At 39.5% G+C, this 23662-nt stretch overlaps 2 protein-coding genes across 4 annotated transcripts in view; one reads left to right on the top strand and one right to left on the bottom strand.

The window, feature by feature from the left end:
- Positions 1 to 13176, bottom strand: part of LOC137254637 (serine protease inhibitor dipetalogastin) — a 220321-nt gene extending 207145 nt beyond the window's left edge. Inside the window, exons 1-2 of one of the 3 annotated variants that reach the window (XM_067792470.1) lie at positions 13099 to 13176; positions 10227 to 11087 (exon numbers count right to left, since the gene is read on the bottom strand). The gene's annotated coding sequence lies outside the window, so the exon portion shown is untranslated. Of the gene's footprint in view, positions 1 to 10226; positions 11088 to 12352; positions 12560 to 13098 lie in introns of all 3 variants that reach the window. The other 2 variants (XM_067792473.1, XM_067792471.1) reach the window with 2 other exon arrangements.
- An 8858-nt stretch (positions 13177 to 22034) lies between these two features.
- Positions 22035 to 23662, top strand: part of Cbl (E3 ubiquitin-protein ligase CBL) — a 123488-nt gene continuing 121860 nt past the window's right edge. Inside the window, exon 1 of the mRNA XM_067787806.1 lies at positions 22035 to 22917. Within this exon, the coding sequence (XP_067643907.1) occupies positions 22370 to 22917 (548 nt within the window). The 5' untranslated portion in view covers positions 22035 to 22369. The remainder of the gene's footprint in view (positions 22918 to 23662) is intronic.

The raw sequence follows: 23662 nt of genomic DNA on the forward strand, positions 1-23662 counted from the left end.
ACTGCTGAGGATCTCATTTATCCGTAGTCTCGTATTTAGTCCTGAATCGTTGATTTGGTCGTATCTTTCCTCGTTCGATTTCCTTATTGTCTCTTCAGCGTTGTTCGTCTGAAGGTTTTCATTCGCCATGTCCACCAAAGCCATGTGTTTGTTTAGTTGCTCCAGATACGTTTTGACACCAGCCTCCGTATGGTCAGTTTCCGCAATGTTCCACCACTTGTCGCAAAACTTCTCTAATCTTGAGGCTTCAAACATGAATTTTTTATTAAATATCGCTGCGTCTTCTTCGTCACTCTGAGATTTCGCTCTTGTTTTCTTTGGTGCTTGGGGTAGGAGGGATTGTGGTTTTTCTTCACCAGTGCCGCCCATTGTGAATTTAATTCAATAGGAAGAAATTGATTTAGGGATTTTAAAATTGTATCAAAGGTTTCAGGGGTGATTTGAGTCCTTTTGACCCACTGTATTTTGAGTTGGGTTTTATACGCTGAGGGCCCTTGTACTTTTGACTAGCGGGATTTGCATAAACAAGTGAGGGTGGGAAATACTTGTCTTAGCGCATCTAAAGGCTCCATTACTGATACTTAGCATAGACTTGACTTGGCTTGCGAACTGTCACTTACAGTTCTGTTAATTTAACATTGCATGTTACTGATTACTCAAAACTTAACTTGACTTAGAAGTCTGTTGAATTTTGATTTTCTATGTAAGTTCTAAGTGACGTTTACATTTTGAGATGCCATTTGTTTGTTTCCATTTCATTTTGACATTTTGTCATACAAATTGACATTTATTTAAAAATAAATTTCAACGCTGATTATGATGCCAGGTTGTATGCGCCAAGTGGAGTATAATCGTGGCTAAGTGGCCAAGTTTACGCCAAGTCAAGTCAAGTCTATGCTAAGTATCAGTAATGGGGGCTTAAGTCCAAGTATGTTTATGTGTATACAAATATGTATATTCAGCGAAGACAAATATATAGTGGTGAGTAGAGTTAATTTGCAAATTACCTAAATTAAATGGTGTTATAATAAGCCATATATCTAATACTTCTATATCACTACTACTGAACTGTGCAGCCTGTCAAACATTACAGTACAGATATACAATGAGAGAAGGAGACAAAATCTCAAGGCTGTCGTTAAATTTTTGTAAAAAAGGAGCATAAATATACATATGTATATTTCAACAAGCCGTCTTGCTTCTATCAATATTGTACGTTAGGCTATTTCGTTCTCCAAATGAAAACGTAAGCTTTTGTTTTCCATTAGTATTATAAAATTTTTATTGTTTTAAGAACTCCGCAGAATAGCATTCTCGATTTGTGCTGAGTGCGCAGATATACGTATGTAAAGGAGCCCTTAGTGACCAAAAAGCGACAATAAAAAAGGAAATAATGCCAACTGACAACTACGAATTTCTCATGCACAGAATTAACAGTTACAAAATATGCGTAGGCGCCACGAATGCATTAATTGAAAACAAATCTAGCTAGCGGTCGTAAGATTTTCACCTGTTATAAGTAAATTTAATATCAGCAAGTAAGGAAGACTAAGTTCGGGTGCAACCGAACATTACATACTCAATTGAGAGTTAGGGAAACAAAATAAGGGAAAATCACCATGTAGGAAAATGAACCTAGGGTAACTCTGGAATGTGTTTGCATGGCATGTGTATCAAATGGAATGTATTAAGGAGTATTTAAAGAGGGAGTAGGCCATAGTTCTATAGGTGGACGCCATTTAGGGATATCGCCATAAATGTGGACCAGGGCTGACTCTAGAATGTGTTTTTACGATATGGGAATGAAATTAAAGGAATAAAGGGTTTTAAAAGGGAGTGGTGGTAGTTGTATATGTTAAGGCGTTTTCGAGATATCGACCAAAATGTTACCAGGGTGACCCAGAACATCATCTGTCGGGTACCGCTAATTTATTTATATATGTAATACCACGAATAGTATTCCTGCCAATATTCCAAGGGCTTTTGATTTCGCCCTGCAGAAATTTTTCATTTTCTTCTACTTAATATGGTAGGTGTCACACCCATTTTACAAAGTTTTCTTCTAAAGTTATATTTTACGTCAATAAACCAATCCAATTACCATGTTTCATACCTTTTTTCATATTTGGTATAAAATTATGGCATTTTTTTCATTTTTCGTAATTTTCGATATCGAAAAAGTGGGCGTGGTCATAGTCGGATTTCGGCCATTTTTTATACCAAAATAAAGCGAGTTCAGATCAGTACGTGAACTGAGTTTAGTAGAGATATATCGATTTTTGCTCAAGTTATCGTGTTTACGGCCGAGCGGAAGGACAGACGGTCGACTGTGTATAAAAACGGCGTGGCTTCAACCGATTTCGCCCATTTTCACAGAAAACAGTTATCGTCCTAGAATCTAAGCCCGTAACAAATTTCACAAGGATTGGTAAATTTTTGTTCGACTTATGGCATTAAAAGTATCGTAGACAAATGGAATGAAATTTTGAAATTTTATTTTATTTTTGTATTTTGTTGCACCATATCATTACTGGAGTTGAATGTTGACATAATTTACCTATATACTGTAAAGATATTAAATTTTTTGTTAAAATTTGGCTTAAAAAAAATTTTTTTTAAATAGGCGCGGTCGTTCTCCGATTTTGCTAATTTTCATCGAGCATACATATTGTAACGAATTTGCTGCAAATCCTCTTATTTGCAATCCTCTGCTAAGTTCGAATCACTAAACTGTTGAATAAATAACTCCAATATTGAATGATGGAAAAATGGCCTTTATTAAGTACTTCACAATAACACTTATACTTTGCTACTCGGTGGCTTAATAACTAAACTGATTGATAACTCAAATGAAACTCTACTATTGGCCGCCAGATCGCGTGCTTAATCAATAACTGATTGATAGCTCAACTCAAACTGAATTACTTCTTACTCGCCTGCCCCGCTTTTATAGTTTACGCTGCATACTTCTAGGCTCTTCCATTTCCAGAACTTACCAACTATATTCGTGTGTGTATAGTTCTCATATAGTTTCTACTTGTTTACAATTGTCTACTTTTTAGCGCTTCTCAGATGTACATATGTGAGTTTGTAGTTTACAGTCTCCCGCACACACATAAGCGTATAAGTAAATTCATCTGTGTGTGACATCTCATCTCTCGCTGCCTTGTATGTAAATGTTGCTCGTCGGAATGTGTACATATGTGTAGACGCAATTATTGATTCGTTTATGTAGATACATAATGATTGAATTATTGATGTGAATTCACGTCACTGCTTAGCATCAGCCTGGAGATGGCAGCACTCCTCAGTTTTGCTAATATTCGTAACAATATAGTAATAGTAGTAATGTTCCTGTCAAATTTCATTATATCTTCAACGACTGCCAAATTACAGCTTGCAAAACTTTTAAATTACCTTCTTTTAAAAGTGGGCGGTGCCACGCCCATTGTTCAAAATTTTACTAATTTTCTATTCTGTGTTATAAGTTCAACTTACCTACCAAGTTTCATCGCTTTATCCGTCTTTGGTAATGAATTATCGCACTTTTGATGTTTTTCGAAATTTTTAACAGCAAACATATATGGAATCGCAGGAGAACCGTATAACATCCAAGATGGAAGAGCAGGAGAGCCGAATAACATCGAAGATTGAAGCACAGGAAACACAAATTTCTTCACAACTTGAAGAACAGAAGACGTATATGGTATCCCAACTGGAATCGCAGGAAACCCGTATAACATCACAATTGGAAGAACAGAAGACATATTTGGCATCTCAACTGGAAGCGCAAGAGGCAGGTATATCTGAAATGTCGGCACAAATTTCGGAACAGGTATCATCGCAGCTCTTTGTGAAACTGGAAGAGCAGGATGCAAAAATTTTACAACTCGAGGACAAAATTGATGCCGAAATAGAAGCGTTAAAAGGTCGTATGGAGCAGTTACAACTAAACCGCCCAGCTGTTTCAGCGAGTAATCCAAAGGTAAAGACACCATCCTTTGACGGTTCTGTTCCTTTTCAGGTCTTTAAGCTACAGTTTGAGAAGACCGCAGCAGTGAACCAATGGAATGCTGAAGATAAAGTTGCAGCTCTGTTCGTGGCACTGAAAGGGCCTGCCCCGGAAATCTTACAGACCATCCCAGAGTACGAGCGGAACCACTACGAAACATTGATGAGCGCTTTAGAGAGACGTTACGGAAGCGAGCATAGGAAACAGATATTCCAAATTGAGTTGCAAAACCGCTACCAAAAAGCAAATGAGACATTGCAGGAGTTTGCTTCAGATATTGAAAGATTTGCTCATCTTGAAAATGCAGACCCACCCGTGGAATACACTGAAAGGGTAAAAATCCAGAGCTTCATAAATGGCATACGAGATGTGGAAACGAAGCGGGCTACATATGCGAATCCAAAACTAACGTTTGCTGAAACGGTATCGCATGCACTGACTCAGGAAACAGCCTCACTTTTGAGTAAGCCAGCGTACATAGCTCATCGCGTGGAAGTGGAAAAGCCAGACTGGGTAGACGCAATTTTGGAAGCATTGAAGTGTACGCAGCAGAAGAATAATGATGCAGTCAAATGCTTTAAGTGTGGAAAGCCAGGGCATATTGCGCGTTATTGCAACACCAACCCTAACAGTTCCAACAATGTGGGTGGTCGTAAACGCAGAGCAGAAGGAGATGAGCAAATCTCCAAGACAAATCAATCGTTAAACTAAAGCGAGTCAGCAGCAAGGGGCGACAGCTGACTCAATCTCTATCTCACAAATTGGAAGAAGGTCGAGCAATCTTACTGTCGGAGGACATGTGAATGGAAAAGAACGTTTACTGACTGTAGATACGGGTGCATCTCATTCCATCATTCGAGCGGATTTAGTCAACAAGAAGATAAGACCATTGCATGGAGCAATATTGCGTACAGCCACTGGAGAAGACACCCAGGTAATTGGAGAAGTAGAATGTGAAGTAGCAATTGGGAACGTCACGGTACTACACAATTTCATAGTGGCAGGTATTGTTGATGAAATCATAATTGGAGTGGACTTCTTAATCAACCAAGGCATCAAAATCGATATGCAAAGCAAGACGATGCGATATAAGAACATGGATGTTAATTTCGGCTACGAGAGAGGCTACAGTAGTAAACGAGTGCTGGTGGAAGAGAGTCAGCAAATACCACCAAAATCAGAAGCAGTCATCTGGGCAAAGGTTGATGGAGATTGTGGGACAAACAAATTGTGGGTTGTCGAAGCAGCAAATAAATCAGCACTGAACATACTTGTAGGAAAAACCCTGGCTATGACAAAACAAGATGGACGTATTCCGGTAAGAGTACTAAATAAGTTCAAGTCACCATTCAATTTGACCAAAGGAGCTATTTTGGGAAGATGCCAAGAGGCCGAAGTAGTTATTAACTGTGAACAGCTCCAGGAACACGTTTCATCTAGTAATACTGATCTTTCAAATGATATCACGGCATGGACGCATGGGCTAGAGGAAGCCTATCAGAGTAAGGCAAAACAACTGCTCATAAAATACGCGAACATATTTGACCAGGATGGTTCCAAACCAGGCCGCACCAATGTTGTGAAACATCAAATTGACACTGGAGATGCGAGGCCGATCCGTCAAGCTCCACGTAGTGTTCCACTAGCGAAGCGGGAAGTTGTGAGTCAAATCATACAAGAAATGAGTGACAGCGGCGTCATCGAACCATCAGCTAGTCCATGGAGCTCACCGGTAGTACTTGTAAAGAAGAAGGATGGAAAAATGAGGTTTTGCGTGGACTGCCGGAAGTTGAATGACGTTACGAAAAAGAATAGCTACCCGTTGCCAAGAATTGACGACACTCTGGACTCGCTATCTGGTACGAAATGGTTTTCACACTGGACTTGAAAAGCGGCTACTGGCAAGTTGAGGTGAAGGAGGAAGATAAAGAGAAAAGCCTTCAGTGTCGGTGATGGTCTTTGGCAATTTACAGTGATGCCTTTTGGACTTTGTAATGCACCAGCTACTTTTGAGAGACTCATGGACCAGGCACTGAAAGGACTACATTGGAAAACATGCTTGGTGTACCTGGACGACATCATCGTATTGGGCAAGAGTTTTGATGAACATCTTAAGAACTTGGAGGAAGTTTTCCAGAGAATAGCTGGCGCTGGTCTGAAGTTAAGTCCCAAAAAGTGTACGCTGTTTAAAAAGGAAGTAAATTATTTGGGCCACAAGGTAACTACAGAAGGTGTCTGTACAGCGAATGAAAAGATAGAGGCAGTAAAGGATTGGCCAAGACCACAGAACCTACATGAATTGAGAAGTTTTCTTGGGCTGTGCACATATTACCGCCGATTTGTACCAAATTTTTCCAGCGTAGCCCATGGCCTCCATGAGCTTACAAGAAAAAACAAAGCTTTTGAATGGAAGAAGGAGCAAGAAGTGGCTTTCCAAACATTGAAGGAGCGTTTATGCACTGCCCCAATGTTAGCATATCCGATTCCAGGAGCAACATTTATTCTAGATACAGATGCGAGTGGATATGCTATAGGAGGCGTTTTATCACAACTGGTCGATGGACAGGAGAAGGTAGTTGCATATTACAGCCGTTCGATTGGAAAACCAGAGAGGAACTACTGTGTTACGCGGAGAGAGCTGTTGGCATTGGTAGAGTGCATTAAACATTTTCACAAATACCTCTACGGCCAGCGATCCCGTGTCAGGACAGATCACGCAGCGTTGAAATGGCTTCTGCAGTTCCGTAATCCGGAAGGAGAATTGGCACGGTGGATCGAGCGACTACAAAGCTACGACTTTTCCATTGAGCATCGAAAAGGTAGTACCCATGGAAATGCTGATGCAATGTCACGAAGACCATGTAGTTTGGAATGCAAGCACTGTTCAAAAGCCGAGGCTAAAGAAGACATTATAGATGTCCGGCTAATGAATATAACATGTACAGATGAATGGGACAAGGAACAGCTAAGAAAGTGCCAGCTAGAAGATGCAGATCTGTCACGTGTTATGCAAGGGCTCGAACGAAATGAAAGACCAAACAGAGAAGAGATGTCAGCAGAGAGTCCCATTGCGAAGTCATATTGGACACAGTGGAACAGTTTAGAATTGATATCCGGTTGCCTTCATCGAGTATGGGAGAGTGAGGATGGTAAATACAAGAATAAACTGATAGTTGTTCCCAGAAAGAGGATTCCTGACGTGCTCAGTGAGCTGCATAATGGTCCAAGCGGAGGTCATCTTGGAATCACGAAGACGCTCGAGAAGATTAAACAGAGATTCTATTGGGTTGGTTGCCGTCAGTCGGTCACTGAGTGGATTGCGAACTGCGAGGTTTGCAGCTGAAGCTATATAACTCAGGTGCGCCATTTGAAAGGATCGCCATGGAAGTCGCAGGTCCATTTCCTACTAGCAACCGCGGAAACAAATACGTACTGGTGGTTATGGATTATTTCAGTAAATGGCCAGAGGTATACCCAATCCCAAACCAAGAAGCAGAAACAGTAGCAGAAGTGGTTAAAAACGAATGGGTTGCAAGGTATGGTGTACCAATGGAGTTACATTCTGACCAAGGCAGGAATTTCGAATCAGCTGTGTTCCAGGAAATGTGTAAGTCATTGGGCATTCGAAAAACACGGACAACTGCATTGCATCCTCAATCCGATGGTATGGTAGAACGATTCAATAGAACATTGTAGGAGCACTTAAGGAAAGTAGTAGACAAGTACCATAAAGAATGGGATACCCGCATACCATTATTCTTGATGGCTTACCGATCAGCAGTGCATGAGACAACGGGCCAAACCCCTGCAAAAGTAATTTTTGGCAATGACCTTAGACTGCCATCTGATTTGAAGTTTGGGATAGATGCCAATGCGGAGAGAAATGTCAGGAAATCCACTAGTGATTTGGAAGAAGACCTAAGAGAAATTCATGATCTGATAAGGCAACGAACAAAGATTATGAGTGACAAGATGAAAGCCAGATATGATAAAGCAATTAATTCAGAAGGTTTTCAGGAAGGAGATTTGGTGCTGTTATACAACCCACAACGTAAAAAAGGTTTGTCCCCGAAATTGCAGTGTAATTGGGAAGGCCCATACAAAGTTGTAAAACGGATCAACGATGTACACTACATACAAACCATCGGTAAACCACGAACCAAAATGAAAGTGGTCCATTTGGAAAGGCTGGCAACGTTTAGATCGAGAGATTTGTCTGATCGGGACGATCAGACTTAGGTGGAGGGGAGTGTCACGGATATTAGCATCACTAAGTTATCCCATCACTGAGGCGATGCTAAGGCCATGCCAAGCAGTATTTACGTTAATAATCAAATCAAGTATACACATATATAAGGCAGCCCAGAGAGATGTCACACACAGATGCATTTACTTATACGCCTATGTGCGCGCGAGAGACTGTAAACTACAAACATTCACATCAATAATTCAATCTTTATGTAGCTACATAAACGAATAGATAATTGCGTCTACACATATGTACCATGTACGAATACGAGCAGCGGAGAGTCAATGCGCAAACACATGCATATATCTGAGAAGTTTGAGAGCTACTGGACTAGTAGATTCTGGAAGCGCCTAAAAGACGTATAAAATTGTGCAATTTTAGTTATAGCTGAGAAGTTTGAGTGCTCATGGACAATGCTAGTACATTCTGGAAAAATGCGAACGAGGAAACCAAAGGGTATAAAAGGCAACAGATGAAGACGCGCTGTAATTCAGTTTGAGTTGAGCAATCAATCAGTTATTGATTAAACACGCGATCTGGCGGCCAATAGTAGAGTTCAATTTGAGTTATCAATCAGTTTGGTTATTAAGCCAGCGAGTAGCAAAGTATAAGTGTCATTGTGAAGTACTTTAATAAAGGCCATTTTTACATTATTCAATATTGGAGTTATTTATTCAACAGTTTAGTGATTCGAACTTAGCAGAGGATTGCAAATAAAAGGATTTGCAAGTAAAATTCGTTACAATATGTAATAAGTACACCTAAAAGGAATTGAGAGAGTCAATAATGCGGTTATTACCCTTCAAAAAACGCGAGTACTCTATAAATAATGTAAGGAATATTCCTTTGGGAGTATAGGACTGCTCCAAATCTAATCTGTATTCATACAAAAAATGTGCTCGAATTAACATTGCGATGTCCTAGGAGAGGAGTAGGTGATCCCACTCTCGCTTTGTTTGTGAGTATTCCATAGAGTACATACGTGAGAGTACTTTCACTGTAGTACTCCATGGAGCATCCACAGAGGATCATTTGCCAAAGTACTAAAAAGGAATTGTGTCAGAAAGAATTATCGAATTTAAAATGAAAGTAAATGAAGAGGGGCAATACTTTTTATATTTTATACTACGAATATTCTTATGTTATTTAGCATTTGCGTGAATAAAGAAACTAATATAATACGTATACGTGAATAAAGAAACTAATATAATATGTATACATAAAACCAGTGCGCTGTTGCATTTTATCAGAGTTGCCAAAATAAAATTTTATCTATTATTAGTTATTTGCATGCAATATTTTACTTTTGGCAACTCTGTTCGATCGTCATCGTGTCGTGATCACTATCGTTAAAAAACGAGCAATGATCGGCTGATGGTGGTCCGCAAACGCATTGCAAAGGAGTATTGTTAGAGTACTCCAACATGAAGAAAATGGAACACGTAATCCAACAATTTTTGCAGGGTAACTTTGAATGTTTCAGGGACCGAAACAACGTTGAATATTTGCAATTTAAAGCGGATTTTGCCTTTGAATTTGGGACGAATGCATATGTATATGTAACTTATGTACTTTTGTAAGTCGCAAAAAATATGTAAAGGTAATTTATTCTAGGAGAGAAAATTTCTTGTGGAGGCTGTGAGAAACGGTATACGGTATTTTTAAAGGGGAAATTCTGGTGGAAGTACCGACAAATCTTACAACGGGTTGGTATATAAGCAAGTATGTGATATATGTATATATATGGATAGATGTAAAATCACAAATTTGAGAATATTACCAATATATGTATATATAAGAAGAGCTTAGCGGAATTATATTAAATGAGAGAGATTTGCGAAAATGGTGTTTTATACGGATTCTTTCCACGATCCTGTCAAATTTACTGCAGATGGGTGCGATTATTTTCTTAGGGGAATTCCGCTGCACTTATATATGCATATGTTTTGGGCAAGGTGTACTTACTTTGGCTTTTTTTTTTTACCACCTGATTTTCCTGTTGCGAGATTGTTGTTGTTGTTGCTCGGTGTGGCTGATGCTGTTGCGCCGGCGGCAGTACTGCTTTGTTGTTGTGTCGGTTTTGCTGCCGGGTACCACTTTTGCAGGTCTACTGCTCGTGGTTTAAAAAATTAAATTACTTTGTTGATGCGCTTCCAAACCACTTTGATAATGGTTTTTTTTTTTTTTTTTTGTAAATTTTATCGAGTTTGGTTTTGTTTTTTATTTTCCCAGCAAGCGCTCCACTTTCTTTGTTTTAGATTTTTTTCTTTAATACAAATGGTTTTTTTTTTTTTTTGTTATATATAGAACTTCTTTTTATTTCTCTACTTTCTTTCCTTTTTTAATATTTTCAAACTTGTGTTTTCCTTCCTGTTTTCCGACAACTTTTTCTTTTTTTTTTCAGCACTTAGCCACTGTAACCTCGCTCATTTTTTCAGTAAATTTGGTATGTACTTTTGTTGCTTTTATTCTTTCTGTACTTGTATATTTGTATTTGTATGTATGTTTTTTTTAATATTTCACACTTAATTTTCACTTTTATTTCATGTTTAATAATTTTTAATATAATGTATTTTTTATATTTCAAAACTTTTGTCTTTTAATGTTTTCAGCACTTTTGTATTAGATAATTATATTAGCGCGCCGCATCTACCGGTTTTTGTGTATTGTTTTTAATGTAATCTTATTTAGTTATTGTTTTCACTCTTTCTAGGTCGCTAGTTCACTGTCACTTGATGGTACCAAAGGACCATGGATAAAAAGGGCACTATATGAGGTAGGGTGCACTAGGGAAGCCCTTCACTCCAAGAAATAAACGCGCGAACACTTTAGGTTTAAATATAAAAATGCAAACTTTATTATAAATTATTAATTTTTTCAATTGACACTTTTAACTTTGGGTCGATTATAATTCTTTAGTTTAGCGCGTGAGTAGTTAGGCTGATGGCGAATAACTAAATTTACAACGGCCCAGCACATTCCACTGGACCGTCTACTTCTTTTAATGAGAGCATACATATGTAGGTATACATAGATGTGTGTACGATAAACAGTAATTATATTTCTTATTTACAGGGTTCTTCAAACAGGTAAAGGTATTCCAGAAGGGTAATTATAGAATAAAGGTAAGTAATTTTAGGCAAATATTTCAAAGGTAAGAAAAGGTAAGTATATATAATATAGGTATTAGAAATTAATTCATTTCCATATAATTCAATTTTCCTTTCAGCTAATGTATGTATTTTCACACGGTGGTATAAATTTGTTTTAATCCTCAAACTCTATGAGGTTCTCGCTCATGTCTTCAACAATATCGATTTGAGTGTTGATATAGGATATAACTAATATACCTGCATAAATGTTTCTTTAAAATACGATTTTTTGTGTATAGGCACTTAGAATAGCTAACCTATACGTTCAGAATAGTTTGAAACTTTTAAAAATAAATCATATAAAAAAACCGTTATTGTTTCACTTTGTTACTCATACGCCCAGTGCTTATAAATTTGCTTGTTATATTTTTGTAACTTTTTGTGATTGCAGCTTCATAGCCCAATATATTTTAGTATAATTAAGTGCAAGTAATTACAAGTTATATATATTTTTAGTATCTATTCACTTTCCGCAATAGCGTTTTCTCAAAAAATCGTACGTGTAACGTCGCAGTGATATGTTATAACGTGGCAGTGCTCAAAAATATACTTAGAACGTATGTTGTAATGAGCTTTTACGCAAACAGAAGGTCTCTATCTATTATTTCCTCTTTTGCCCATGATATTAAACAGAGAATATTATCAGATTCGCTGATTCGCAGATTTTTCACAAAACTTCCAATAACATCTAAAACCACTTCTGAAATTACGTAACGTGGCAGTGTAACTAAAACCGGCTTAACTTAAAATTTATAATAGATATATAGAAATGTCAATATAAATATAATTCTACTCATCGGTCTCTATACATGCTTAGTAGGTTATTCATTTTAAAATTTAAGCTAAATAATCTTAAACTTTTTTTTTTGAAACTGAATCGAGCACTGCGCGTGTGAATGTGTGAGTTTTCAGCGATCAGCTGTTAGTTGCGCTACTTACCAAGTTATAATGATACCAGGGCCCGTATTACGTGTTACGATCAGTGACTGAAACCCATTCCCACTCAAGCGATAACTATGCAACAGTGAAACTATTTCTAAAAGTTATAATAGGTTATGGGTCTAACGATTACTATTTGTTGCTAAGCTCGCATATGCCAACATGTCAGAGCTATCTGTATTTAATTGGCGAGACTTGCTCATATTGCTTTATACAATTTTTTTGTTATTGATATTAGAGAACAATCACAAAGTTTACAAACGGCGATGGTTACAAAGACATGTTTCTGAATTTCACTCCTTCATCAGCTAACTTCTCGGGAGCTGAGTATTGAACTGGAATCTCCAACATTCATACTTTATACTAGTGTAAAGGCAGATGCCTTTAACCACTCAGCCATATGAATGCCCCGCTGCTCGCTTTGCAATTGGTCTCTAAGTATTGCGCATGGTTCAATTATGTACAGGTTGGCTCATCTCATCAGCTGATTTTATTTATGTCATTGCATGGTCGAAGGGATTGTCAAAAGGAGATGGCAAACTCAAAATGAAACCAACACATTGGCAACATTTTACTTACACATACAAAATCTGCTAAGTTTTATGTTTCCATTCCATACCATTCGCACCAACACCAATACACAGATTTTGACAATTTGAACAGACATATTTTGTTGCTTTACAGATGAGCCAACCTGTATATAGTTGAACCATGGTATTGCGTTTGTTGTTATTCCTTTTATTCACCATTTAGGTACATATAATTCTATATTGTCACTGATGCTACTGGCAAGTAAAAAATATATGTTTACTAGTTTTAAAATGAACATTTAATTTACAAGTCTTGAGCGTGTTACACTTTGTTGGCGTCCAGTATTTAACTGAACTTATAAGTTACAAAGAAAAGTTAACAACGAATAAATTGAACTAGTGAAATAGAACAACATAAAGAAATATGATAAATATTCAGCAATACGAAATACAAGAAATAAAGAAATAAGGCAAATATTCAGCAATACGCAGGGTTGCGTTTGTTAATACGATAATGGAGCAGTTACATTCCACCCCTCCGTGAATCCATGGGGATTCACAGCGCTAAAGCGGCTAGCTTACAGGTCGGTCTTCGCAGGATACCGTGGCTTGTTCGCACCGTGGCGCTCCTCACCTGACCATCCTTTGCGGTAATGACTTCGGTTATGCGGCCTGTTTGCCACTGACTTCTTGGGAGCTGTGAGTCACACACCAAAACCAACTAACCTACCTCCAATGGTCGAACTTCTTCACGCCATTTTTGCCGAAGGAGCAATTGGGGCAAATATTCGGATATCCACCGTTTCCAGAAACGGTTCTTTAAGTTTTGTGCTATACGCCACTGTTTACGTAAACAGACATTCTCCTCACTGGGAGCTGGGGTCTGTGTCGAATTCAGGCCACCTAATAAAAAATGATTTGGTGTCAATGGTTCAGGGTTGTCGGGAGTCACTGGGATGTCTGTCAACGGACGACTGTTTATTATATTTTCAGCTTCGATAAGCACGCTTCGCAATGTCTCGACTCGTGGTGCTTCGTCTTTGAGAACTCTTTGTAATATGCGCTTAACACATTGCACCAGACGCTCCCAGCATCCACCAGCGGCAGGATGACCTGGGCAGTTGAAAACCCATTCAATTCTATTTTTAGCGGCCTCCTGTTGTATTGCGTCGAAATCAAAGATTTGCTGATCCTTTTCCAGTACCTTTTGGGCCCCAATAAAGTTGGTGCCCTTGTCGCTTCTCAAACGAATGGGCACGCCCCTACGGTTAACAAAGTTTCTCATACATATAATGAAGGCATCGGTTGATAAGTCCTCAGCGATTTCTATATGGACAGCTCGTGTTGTCAGGCAAGTAAATAGCGCTACCCAGCGTTTTTCACGACGTCGGCCGATGGTGACAAGGAATGGCCCACAATAATCTACACCCGCATATGTAAATGGGCGTACATAGGGCGTAAGGCGGTCCGGTGGCAATTGACCCATCCGCGGCACAATAGGTTTAGCGCTACTTTTAATACACACAGGACAGTTTCTTTTAACAGTTTTCAATAGATGACGGGACCGGGGTATCCAGAAGTGCTGTCTCATTTCGTTGATTATAAGTTGATCGTTATGATGATGCCGTTTTGTATGGTAGTAGTCCATTACTAAATTCGAGAGGGCGTGACCATTCGGCAGTATAATGGGGTGACGAGCTGAGTATGGGAGACAGTAAGCTGCATCGATTCTGCCGTTCACCCGTAGGATACCCTTTTCATCGAGCTTCGGGGTAAGCTGGTATAGTGCGCTAGACTTCGGCACAGATTGGTTATTTTGTAGAGCGTAGATCTCTTTATAAAAAACTTCATGTTGGACCTGTTGGCACAGGTAGATTTCGGCCTCAGTCAGTTCCTCTGCTGTAAGTTCTCCGCGTCTGCTCTGTTTAGCCTTTACATTATCAACAAAACGTTTAACCCAAGCAATAACTCGCAACAGTCTCAAATATGACGAAAACTTGCTAATTTCCACAATGTGCTTTACCTTGTTGGCTGTGACCAGCAAAAATTTGTGCGTTTCTTCTTTGACGCAGTGCTCGGAATGCATGTGCAAGGGTTCCTCCGGCCACATGTCTTCGCTGACATGTAGGAAATCGGGACCTTTTACCCACGGTGAATTTGATTGGAGTATGGGTGGCGACTTTATTTTTGTTGCGGCATCGGCTACGTTTATTGCCGATGGTATCCACCGCCACGGTGAGGGTGCGGTGTTGTTTAGTATCTCTGCAATACGATTGGCGACAAACTGTTTGAAATTTCACGTGGTAGAACGAATCCATAGTAATACGGTTTTAGAGTCACTCCAAAACGTTATACTGTCCATTTTTCGCTCAAGACATTCTTCTATGGAACTCTTTAAACGGCTACCCATCACAGCGGCTTGCAGTTCTAATCGTGGAACGGATATTTCTCGTTTAGGGGCGCACCGCGATTTTCCAGACAAAAATGCGACGTCGATACTGTCATCTTGCTTGATTCTTAAATATGCCACTGCAGCATAAGCTGTGTCGCTTGCATCTACGAAGATGTGTAACTGTATTTCGCCTGCCGTTGAGTAACGGGGTGAGAGGCATCTGGGCACCGCGAACTGTTCCACGTTCTGAAAGGATGACCACCATATTGCCCACTGCTTGTTAAGCTCCGCTGGTAAAGGATCGTCCCATTCAATGCTTTGTTTCCAAGTAGCTTGGATAATTATCTTGACGGTAATGGTAACGTTCGCCAGAATGCCAAACGGATCATAGATAGACATAGCGATGGCAAGTAGTTCTCGTTTGGTTGGACCACGTACACAATCGATAACGTCTCGACATATTTTGTAGAACCTAAAATGAAATTCCAATACATCGTTATTGCTGTTCCAATACATACCAAGAATTTTGTCGGTCTGTGATTGGTCCATATTGACGACATTTGATTTGGCTATGGTGTGTCCATTTAACTGTTGTTGCAGTTGCTTGGCATTGGATACAAAATTTCTCAAGTTAAATCCTGCTCTGGCATTGATGACTATAATTTCATTAACAACTTCGGCCGCTTCTTGCTCATCGTCGAAACTGATGACCAGGTCGTCTACGTAAGTGTTGTGTATCACTGCTTGGGACCACGCGGCATGGATTGTACAAACTGATCAGCGTTTTTATTTTTCACGTACTCAGCACAACATGGTGAGCAAGTTGCACCAAATATCATGGACGACATTACGTATACTCGTATAGGCTCGGATTGGTTGCCATCCCTCCATAAAAATCGTTGCGCATTTATGTCTTCCGGTCTAATCTTTATTTGAGAGAACATGGCCTCGATATCCCCAGCGACAGCAATTTTACGTTGGCGAAATTTGTACATAATTGCCATTAATGATTGAGCATGTTCTGGTCCCTTCAATAGTGTAGAGTTAAGTGATGTATTTTCCACAACAGCAGCTGCATCAAATACGATGCGCATCTTATTCGGCTTGTTGGGGTTTATTACACCGAAATGAGGTAAATACCAAGTCGTAGATGTATGGTGTTGTGCTTCACGCATTGTCAACAGGTGTGCATATCCCTTATCGATATACTTTGTTATTTCTGCTTTGTAGGTGGAGGCATAGCTGGCATCCTTCATCATTTTGTTTTCGACACTAATTAATCTTCGCTTGGCCATATCATAGCTGAGGGGCAGTTGGATATGGTCCTCGCGCCAAAGCAATCCTATCTCATAACGATTCCCAAGATATCTGGTGGTTTCTTCCAGAATGCGCCTGGAACGGCTGATTTCATTTGACTCCAAAGTCGCGTTTAAATGCTTGACACCAAAGTTTTCGACACTGAAATAGTCCGCGACAAGCTGATGTAATTGATTTTCTCTGACAGACTGGCGCACATGGAGCACCTGGGCTGTACTCACTGATCCTACTGGTCCGTACGCCAGCCAACCCAATTTGGTGGCGACTGCGATAGGCTGGTCCGGTCCGGCGTCAATCGTATCATTAGGTGTACATAGAAAGCTGTTATCAAGACCTATCAACAATGACGGCTGCGCGTTTTCATAATCTGCTACACATGAATGTACCAAATGTTCATGCGCATCTTTGCGAAACGACTGCGTCGGCAGATCGAGGTGTTTTACTGTTCGTACATTCTTAAGATGATACGATGCCGAATCTTACCACGAATTTCTAGATTGACCATGCGTGACTTCTCGGTAGTTTGTTTTTCGTTGTACCACTGTAATGTGAGTGGGGCGATGCATCCTCGAACACCTAAGACGTTGGCAATATTTTCTTCCAAAAGTGTAACTGATGATCCTTCATCCATCACTGCGTAGATTTTAACACTTGCCTTCGGTCCATTAACAATGACTGGAAGGACTTTGAATAGGCATGCAGTGTTCTTATTTATTGACGTATTTAAAATATGTGCGTTTTCTTGTGGTGTGGAAACATTCGATTTAGCTGCAGCCGGTACTGACTCTGCATTATGGAGCAGCTCGTTGTGCATACGTCGACAAGAATCAATGCCACATACCCTTTTAAATTGGCAGTTACTTAAATTATGGCCAGCTTTGAGGCATTTGTTTAACGAACTCCCATCTTTTAAATACCGACAATGTTTTAAATTGACCACAATTTTCTAGCTGATGCTCTTGATTGCATTTAACACAGGCTTTGGACTCACCTGATTCGGAAGTGTACAACATTCGACGTGATGTGCTAGGGCCAGAATTTGACTGACGGGCGAAGACTGGTGTGACGTCTGTTGTTTTGTTGGCGATCCATGCTGGCGCCACGACGTTGTGGTAACCGGAGGCTGAAGGGCTGTATAAATTGACGGCATCAGACTAACCACTTTCGCCAATTCACTTAACCAATCAGAAAAAACTTGAAGATTAGGATGTGATATATTCAGGATGTGACGACTCCACTCGAACTGCTTCGAGGGTGGCATCTTAAGGACGAGTAACTCCAATAGCATAGGGCTCATTAAATGATGATGGCCATTGGAAGACTTTAAAAACGCCACTATATTGCGTACCTTATTTGAAAAGTCAACTATTTGTTCAATATTTCTTTCATTTATAACTGGGCACTGTTGTATCTTTTGCATCTGTACACGTAACAGTAACTCAGGACGTCCGAAATTAAATTCCAGCTCATCTAAAACATGTGACACCTCGTCTGGAAAAATTAGCAGTGACGAAACCTTTTGCTTGGCATTTCCACTCAGCGCTTTCTGCAATCGTATCAAATTTTGCTTGTTATTGTAGCCGAACTCTCTGGTGGTGTCAATGTAACTCGCTTTAAATAATGGCCAGTCTTCCGGATCACCACTGAAAGTAGGCAGGGGATAGAGTTTAGCAGCTGCATTTTCCACGTATGTCATCGTTCCTCGATATTGCTCAGCTCCTGGCTGATACATCTGTGGTTGTGCGGCCTGCAAGGTAGGCAGCGATGGTAAATATTGGCTCGGTGGCGGTGTGTTCCCAAGGTTCACAGGAACATTCGGTATGGATCCTAGATATGGCAATGGTTGGTTATAGGCAACTTGTGTTACTGGTGAAACACCGGCGATGGTTGTGGCGACAGGAGAGGGAGAAATAATTAGCGAATTTGCTGTGCCTACAGTTGTTTGGTATGGCATATATTCTGATGATTGTTTGGTAGTCGTTGCGGAGTACTTGCAATGCGGAATGGTAGATACGCTGGTTGAATCAACAGCGGTGGTAGAGTTCAGCCCTAAATTGTTTAAAACATTTGCGGATGATGTAAATGTTATGGCCGATGAACCAGCTGGAAGATTAGCTGCGGCGGCATTATCTCTTTCCATTTGCAATCGCTCGTTGTCACGACGTAGTTCGCTAACTGACTCCTGCAGGGAATTTATGCTGGCTAACAACGCTGTCAATTCTTGTTGTGAAATTTGTGCTGATGCGTTTTCTCCGGTGGTATTATTCATTTCAACCATTGTTCTGTTTAAATTCTCGTCTTCCTCCGAATTTTCTGCCGAATTTCCATCGGTATTTTTATTTTCTTTTGATTTGTTTCTTGTCATCATTTACACGAAATTTTATGACGCAAAATGAAATTCTTTGTTGCAATTGTTTGTTCAAATGAAAATAAAGTGGCGAGTATTCGATGGGGCAAATGTTGACGGTTAATTTGATTTTCAGCAACAAATGTTGACGAGTTATGTATCTATTGCAACCAACTACAACAGACTTATTTTCTGTTATGCTACAATATGAAATGGCGACGGTTGCGATGCTGACTGCGACGTTTTGAATTAAGGCAGCCTGGGTGCTGCGAAGTGACGACAAATATTTAGAACGCTGACTGCGTGTGCGAATTTGGGCAATATTTCAATTTATTGTCACAATGGACAAGTTAATTTGGGACGCTGACTGCGATGTTTTTAATTACGACAGCTTGGCGTGCTGCGAATTGACGATAAATAGTTAGAACGCTGACTGCGCGTATGAATTTCGGCTATATTTCGCTTTATTGTCTCAATGGACAAGTTAATTTGGACGCAAAGTGTAAACTTATGTCACTGATGCTACTGGCAAGTAAAAAATATATGTTTACTAGTTTTAAAATGAACATTTAATTTACAAGTCTTGAGCGTGTTACACTTTGTTGGCGTCCAGTATTTAACTGAACTTATAAGTTACAAAGAAAAGTTAACAACGAATAAATTGAACTAGTGAAATAGAACAACATAAAGAAATATGATAAATATTCAGCAATACGAAATACAAGAAATAAAGAAATAAGGCAAATATTCAGCAATACGCAAGGTTGCGTTTGTTAATACGATAATGGAGCAGTTACATATATGCTTAATCCTTGTGATTTAAAAAATTAGTCGATCACGGATAGTAACATGTAATAAGGGCCCAGAATAAGTTCAGCAAAACGAAGAAGCTATAATAGCTATGTTTTTGTTTTACATCTATAGACGCTTACGCTTAAACTTTATATGGACTCATATATGTAATACTCTTATATTGCTAATAGAAAATGCTCGCCATGGGCCATGGGTTTTGAATTCGAAATCAAAACAAGACAGCCTATAAAATTTTTGTGATTGTAGCAGCATAAGTGCGACAGGAAAAAATTTATATTTAGGTACATTCGATTATTGAATACAAAAACAAAAACGTTTCAACAGCAATATATCGGCACTCTGATGTTTGGGAATGTACCTAGCCTTTTGTTGCAATATAGGAGTATTACATATATGTATGGACTGCTAAGCGTCAAACTTTAAATAAATAAAAAAAATAATAATAAATGTAAGGCGCGATAACCTCCGAAGAGATCTAAGACCGAGCTTCTCTTCCAATTTGCGTCGTCATCCTCTTGATTTTCCCTACAAATTGGCCGGACGGGACCTACATGTTTCATGCTGACTCCGAACGGCATCTGCAAGGCAGATGAGTTTTCACTGAGAGTTTTTCTTGGCAGAAATACACTCGGAGCGCTTGCCAAACACTGCCGAGGGGCGACCCCGCTTAGAAAAATTTCCTTCTAATTGAAAAACCTTATTTTCTAAAATTTTGATGTTGCTTTGCCCGGGGTGTGAACCCAGGGCATACGGTGTGGTAGGCGGAGCACGCTACCACCTCACCACGGTGGCCGTCAAACTTTAAATACACTTCTGAAATTGCTGCGCATACAATTTGTACTACTAAATTTCAGTACGCATTATACTCAAATGCAACTGAAATATGCGTCTATTGCCGTCTTTCAGTGAGTTTTACAGCTCCGGCTCACGCTCAATTCTCACCGGAATGATCTGGATCATTGAGAGACTTGAGAAGCAGATGTCGTGAAATTTTCGCACACGTGAAATGTGATAGGCAGATGTCGCCGCTGTTTTTCATTTAACTCATACGGCGAAAGGCTAAGCAGTGACATCTATTTTTGAAAAACTAGGTATATTAAAGGACGCGTTGCCAACCTAAAAAGAAGTAATTAACAAATTATCTGGCTTACAAATTGAACCAGATTTCTGTCTGGATTTATCTGGCTCAAATCGTTGTTGTTGCATTTACATGCAAAATTATTTATCTGGCTCAGGATTTTGCCACCGGATGATAGCTAGTTTAGAGGTGAAACATAAGCTATCATCCGGTGGCAAAATCCTGAGCCAGATAAATTTTGCATGTAAATGCAACAACAACGATTTGAGCCAGATAAATCCAGATAGAAGTCTGGTTCAATTTGTGAGCCAGATAATTTGTTAATTACTTCTTTTGAGGTTGGAAACGCGGCCTTTAATAATCCTACCTTTTCAAAAATAGATGTCGCTGCTTAGCATTTCGCTGTATGAGTTAAATGAAAAACAGCGGCGACATCTGCCTATCACATTTCACGTGTGCGAAAATATTACGAAATCTGCTACTCAAGTCTCTCAATGATCCAGAGTATTCCCGTGAGAATTGAGCGTGAGCCGGAGCTGTAAAATTCACTGGATGATGGCATATGTATCACTTTTAAAAATTGTGTGTGCCCACTATTCATCGCAACCGATTGAGCTATGGGTTATACACACAAATCACCCACAGAAGATTGTGCATTCACGAGTTCAAAACTGCTTCGTTCTGCGCATCTACGTCACACTTGACTGCTTCAGGGAACGAAAGAAAGACAAAAAAAACAAGAGCCACGTTCTATAATTCCATCATGGGTTATACACAGCCATACAAGAGAGCTATAAACCTCCGCCTTTCGGTACAACATGCTGCGTAGCTATTTGCCACTAGAAGGTTCTCCTAAGTAGGTATTTGCCACTAGATGGGTCTCTTAAGCATTATCTAAGCGAGGATAAGCGTTTTTTTACGCGCAAACGTAAACGTATAAACGTGTTAAATAAAACGCGGCTTATGTGTGTGCTATAAGCTTTTGCGTGTGTAGTCGCGGTGTAAAAGGTAACTCCTTTTGCGTTGCCAACTATCGTTATTAAACCATATTTAGTACTTAACTATGCAACTATGCTGCCAATTGCATTCCTTAAAATGTTGTAAATATTTTACTCGTTCTTTCTGCCCTAACTTTTCTCGAAGATTTATAGTGTTAGAATAGTACAGATAGAGTCAGTGAATATGTAGCAATAGTAAATGTTTTTCATTGAAAATTCAGACTTCATAATTTTTTAGCAAGTGCAAACAACGTCGTCGTTGTTTCTGATTAAAAAATATAATAAAAAAGTTATTTTTGTTGAAAAAGTCCGCCCGATGTTGTGAGCATTGTATTAAATTTGTATGTTGGTAATAAAAGAAGTGCAACGTAGCAGAAAATTTAGAGATTGTTTAGATCAATTCCCGAAAGGAAGTTGGTTCGTCGTAGCAGGGGCAGCGGAAGAAGAAGAAACACCCGTCTGCTGCTATAGCAAGCAGCGTCAACGTCGTGGTTGAGGCAATTTACACCCATCCCCGACCCCAAATATATAAATGTATAAAGATGGCGACCAGTCGCACCAGCCGCATCCAACAAACTAAAAATATAAACTCATTTTTTTCCAAAATACAAGGCGCCTTCTCCGAGGCGTGTACACAGCAGCGATTATCCACTGATAAGAAAACGCTGGAAAAAACTTGGAAGTTAATGGATAAAGTTGTTAAGTTGTGCCAACAACCGAAAATGAATTTAAAAAATAGTCCACCGTTTATATTGGACATATTGCCGGACACGTATCAGCGGCTACGTCTCATATATTCAAAAAATGAGGATCAGATGCATGTCTTGCATGCCAACGAACACTTCAATGTATTTATTAATAATCTGATGCGCAAGTGCAAGCAAGCTATTAAATTGTTTAAAGAAGGAAAAGAAAAAATGTTTGATGAGAATTCGCACTATAGACGAAATTTAACAAAGCTTAGTTTAGTGTTTTCGCATATGCTTAGCGAGCTTAAGGCTATTTTTCCTAATGGAGTATTTGCTGGTGATCAATTTCGAATCACGAAAGCTGACGCAGCCGAATTTTGGAAATTGAATTTTGGAAATAGGTGAATAAATCAATTTTAATCTATTATTAAACCCCATTGGAAATGTCTAGGAATGTTAAATGTTAGGTATTAATTACCATCTTTATTAATATTAGATAAGAGAATTGTCTGGCGAATGATTCGAAATTATTGCATATATATATGTACATTTATATGTTGGATTTTGGCGGGCGCCATGGTACCCAGTGGGTGAGCAAAGGAAGTTTTCATCCTAGGTTGCTGACTTAACACTGCTTCGGGTAGTAGTGCAGTTTAGGGGCCCCACCTTAAAGTTGGGCCAAGATTTTCTAGTGAGGTATCAAAAGACGCGTATTAATCTCGAGAACAATAATCCGAAGGCGGAAAAGAAAAATTTTATCTCTGTCCGGAGATAATTGGATAATAGTCTAGTTGTGGTAACCCAGCGGGTCAGGGGGTTAGAATATACCCGCGGTAGGTATGCCTGTCGTAAGAGGCGACTAAAATACCGGATTGGCCTGAAGGTTTAATGTGGCCATATAAATCGTTCCCGAGATGGTCGGGCCAGCACCTTAATGATGCTGTTACCGGAGCGTACCGGATCTGTAAACGGCAAAGGACCATCACATCGATCACTCCCTAAACCTTCGGGGAGCAACCGTATCGCTACAACAACAACAACAACAACAGTCTAGTTGAGGGGTCGACTGCTAATACGCTACCAAAAATCTCGAGAACAATAATCCGATGGCGGAAAAGACAAATTTTATCTATATCCGGAGATATT

This window comes from Eurosta solidaginis, chromosome 5 (assembly GCF_040869045.1).
Source record: "Eurosta solidaginis isolate ZX-2024a chromosome 5, ASM4086904v1, whole genome shotgun sequence".
Classification (NCBI taxonomy): Eukaryota; Metazoa; Arthropoda; class Insecta; order Diptera; family Tephritidae; genus Eurosta; species Eurosta solidaginis.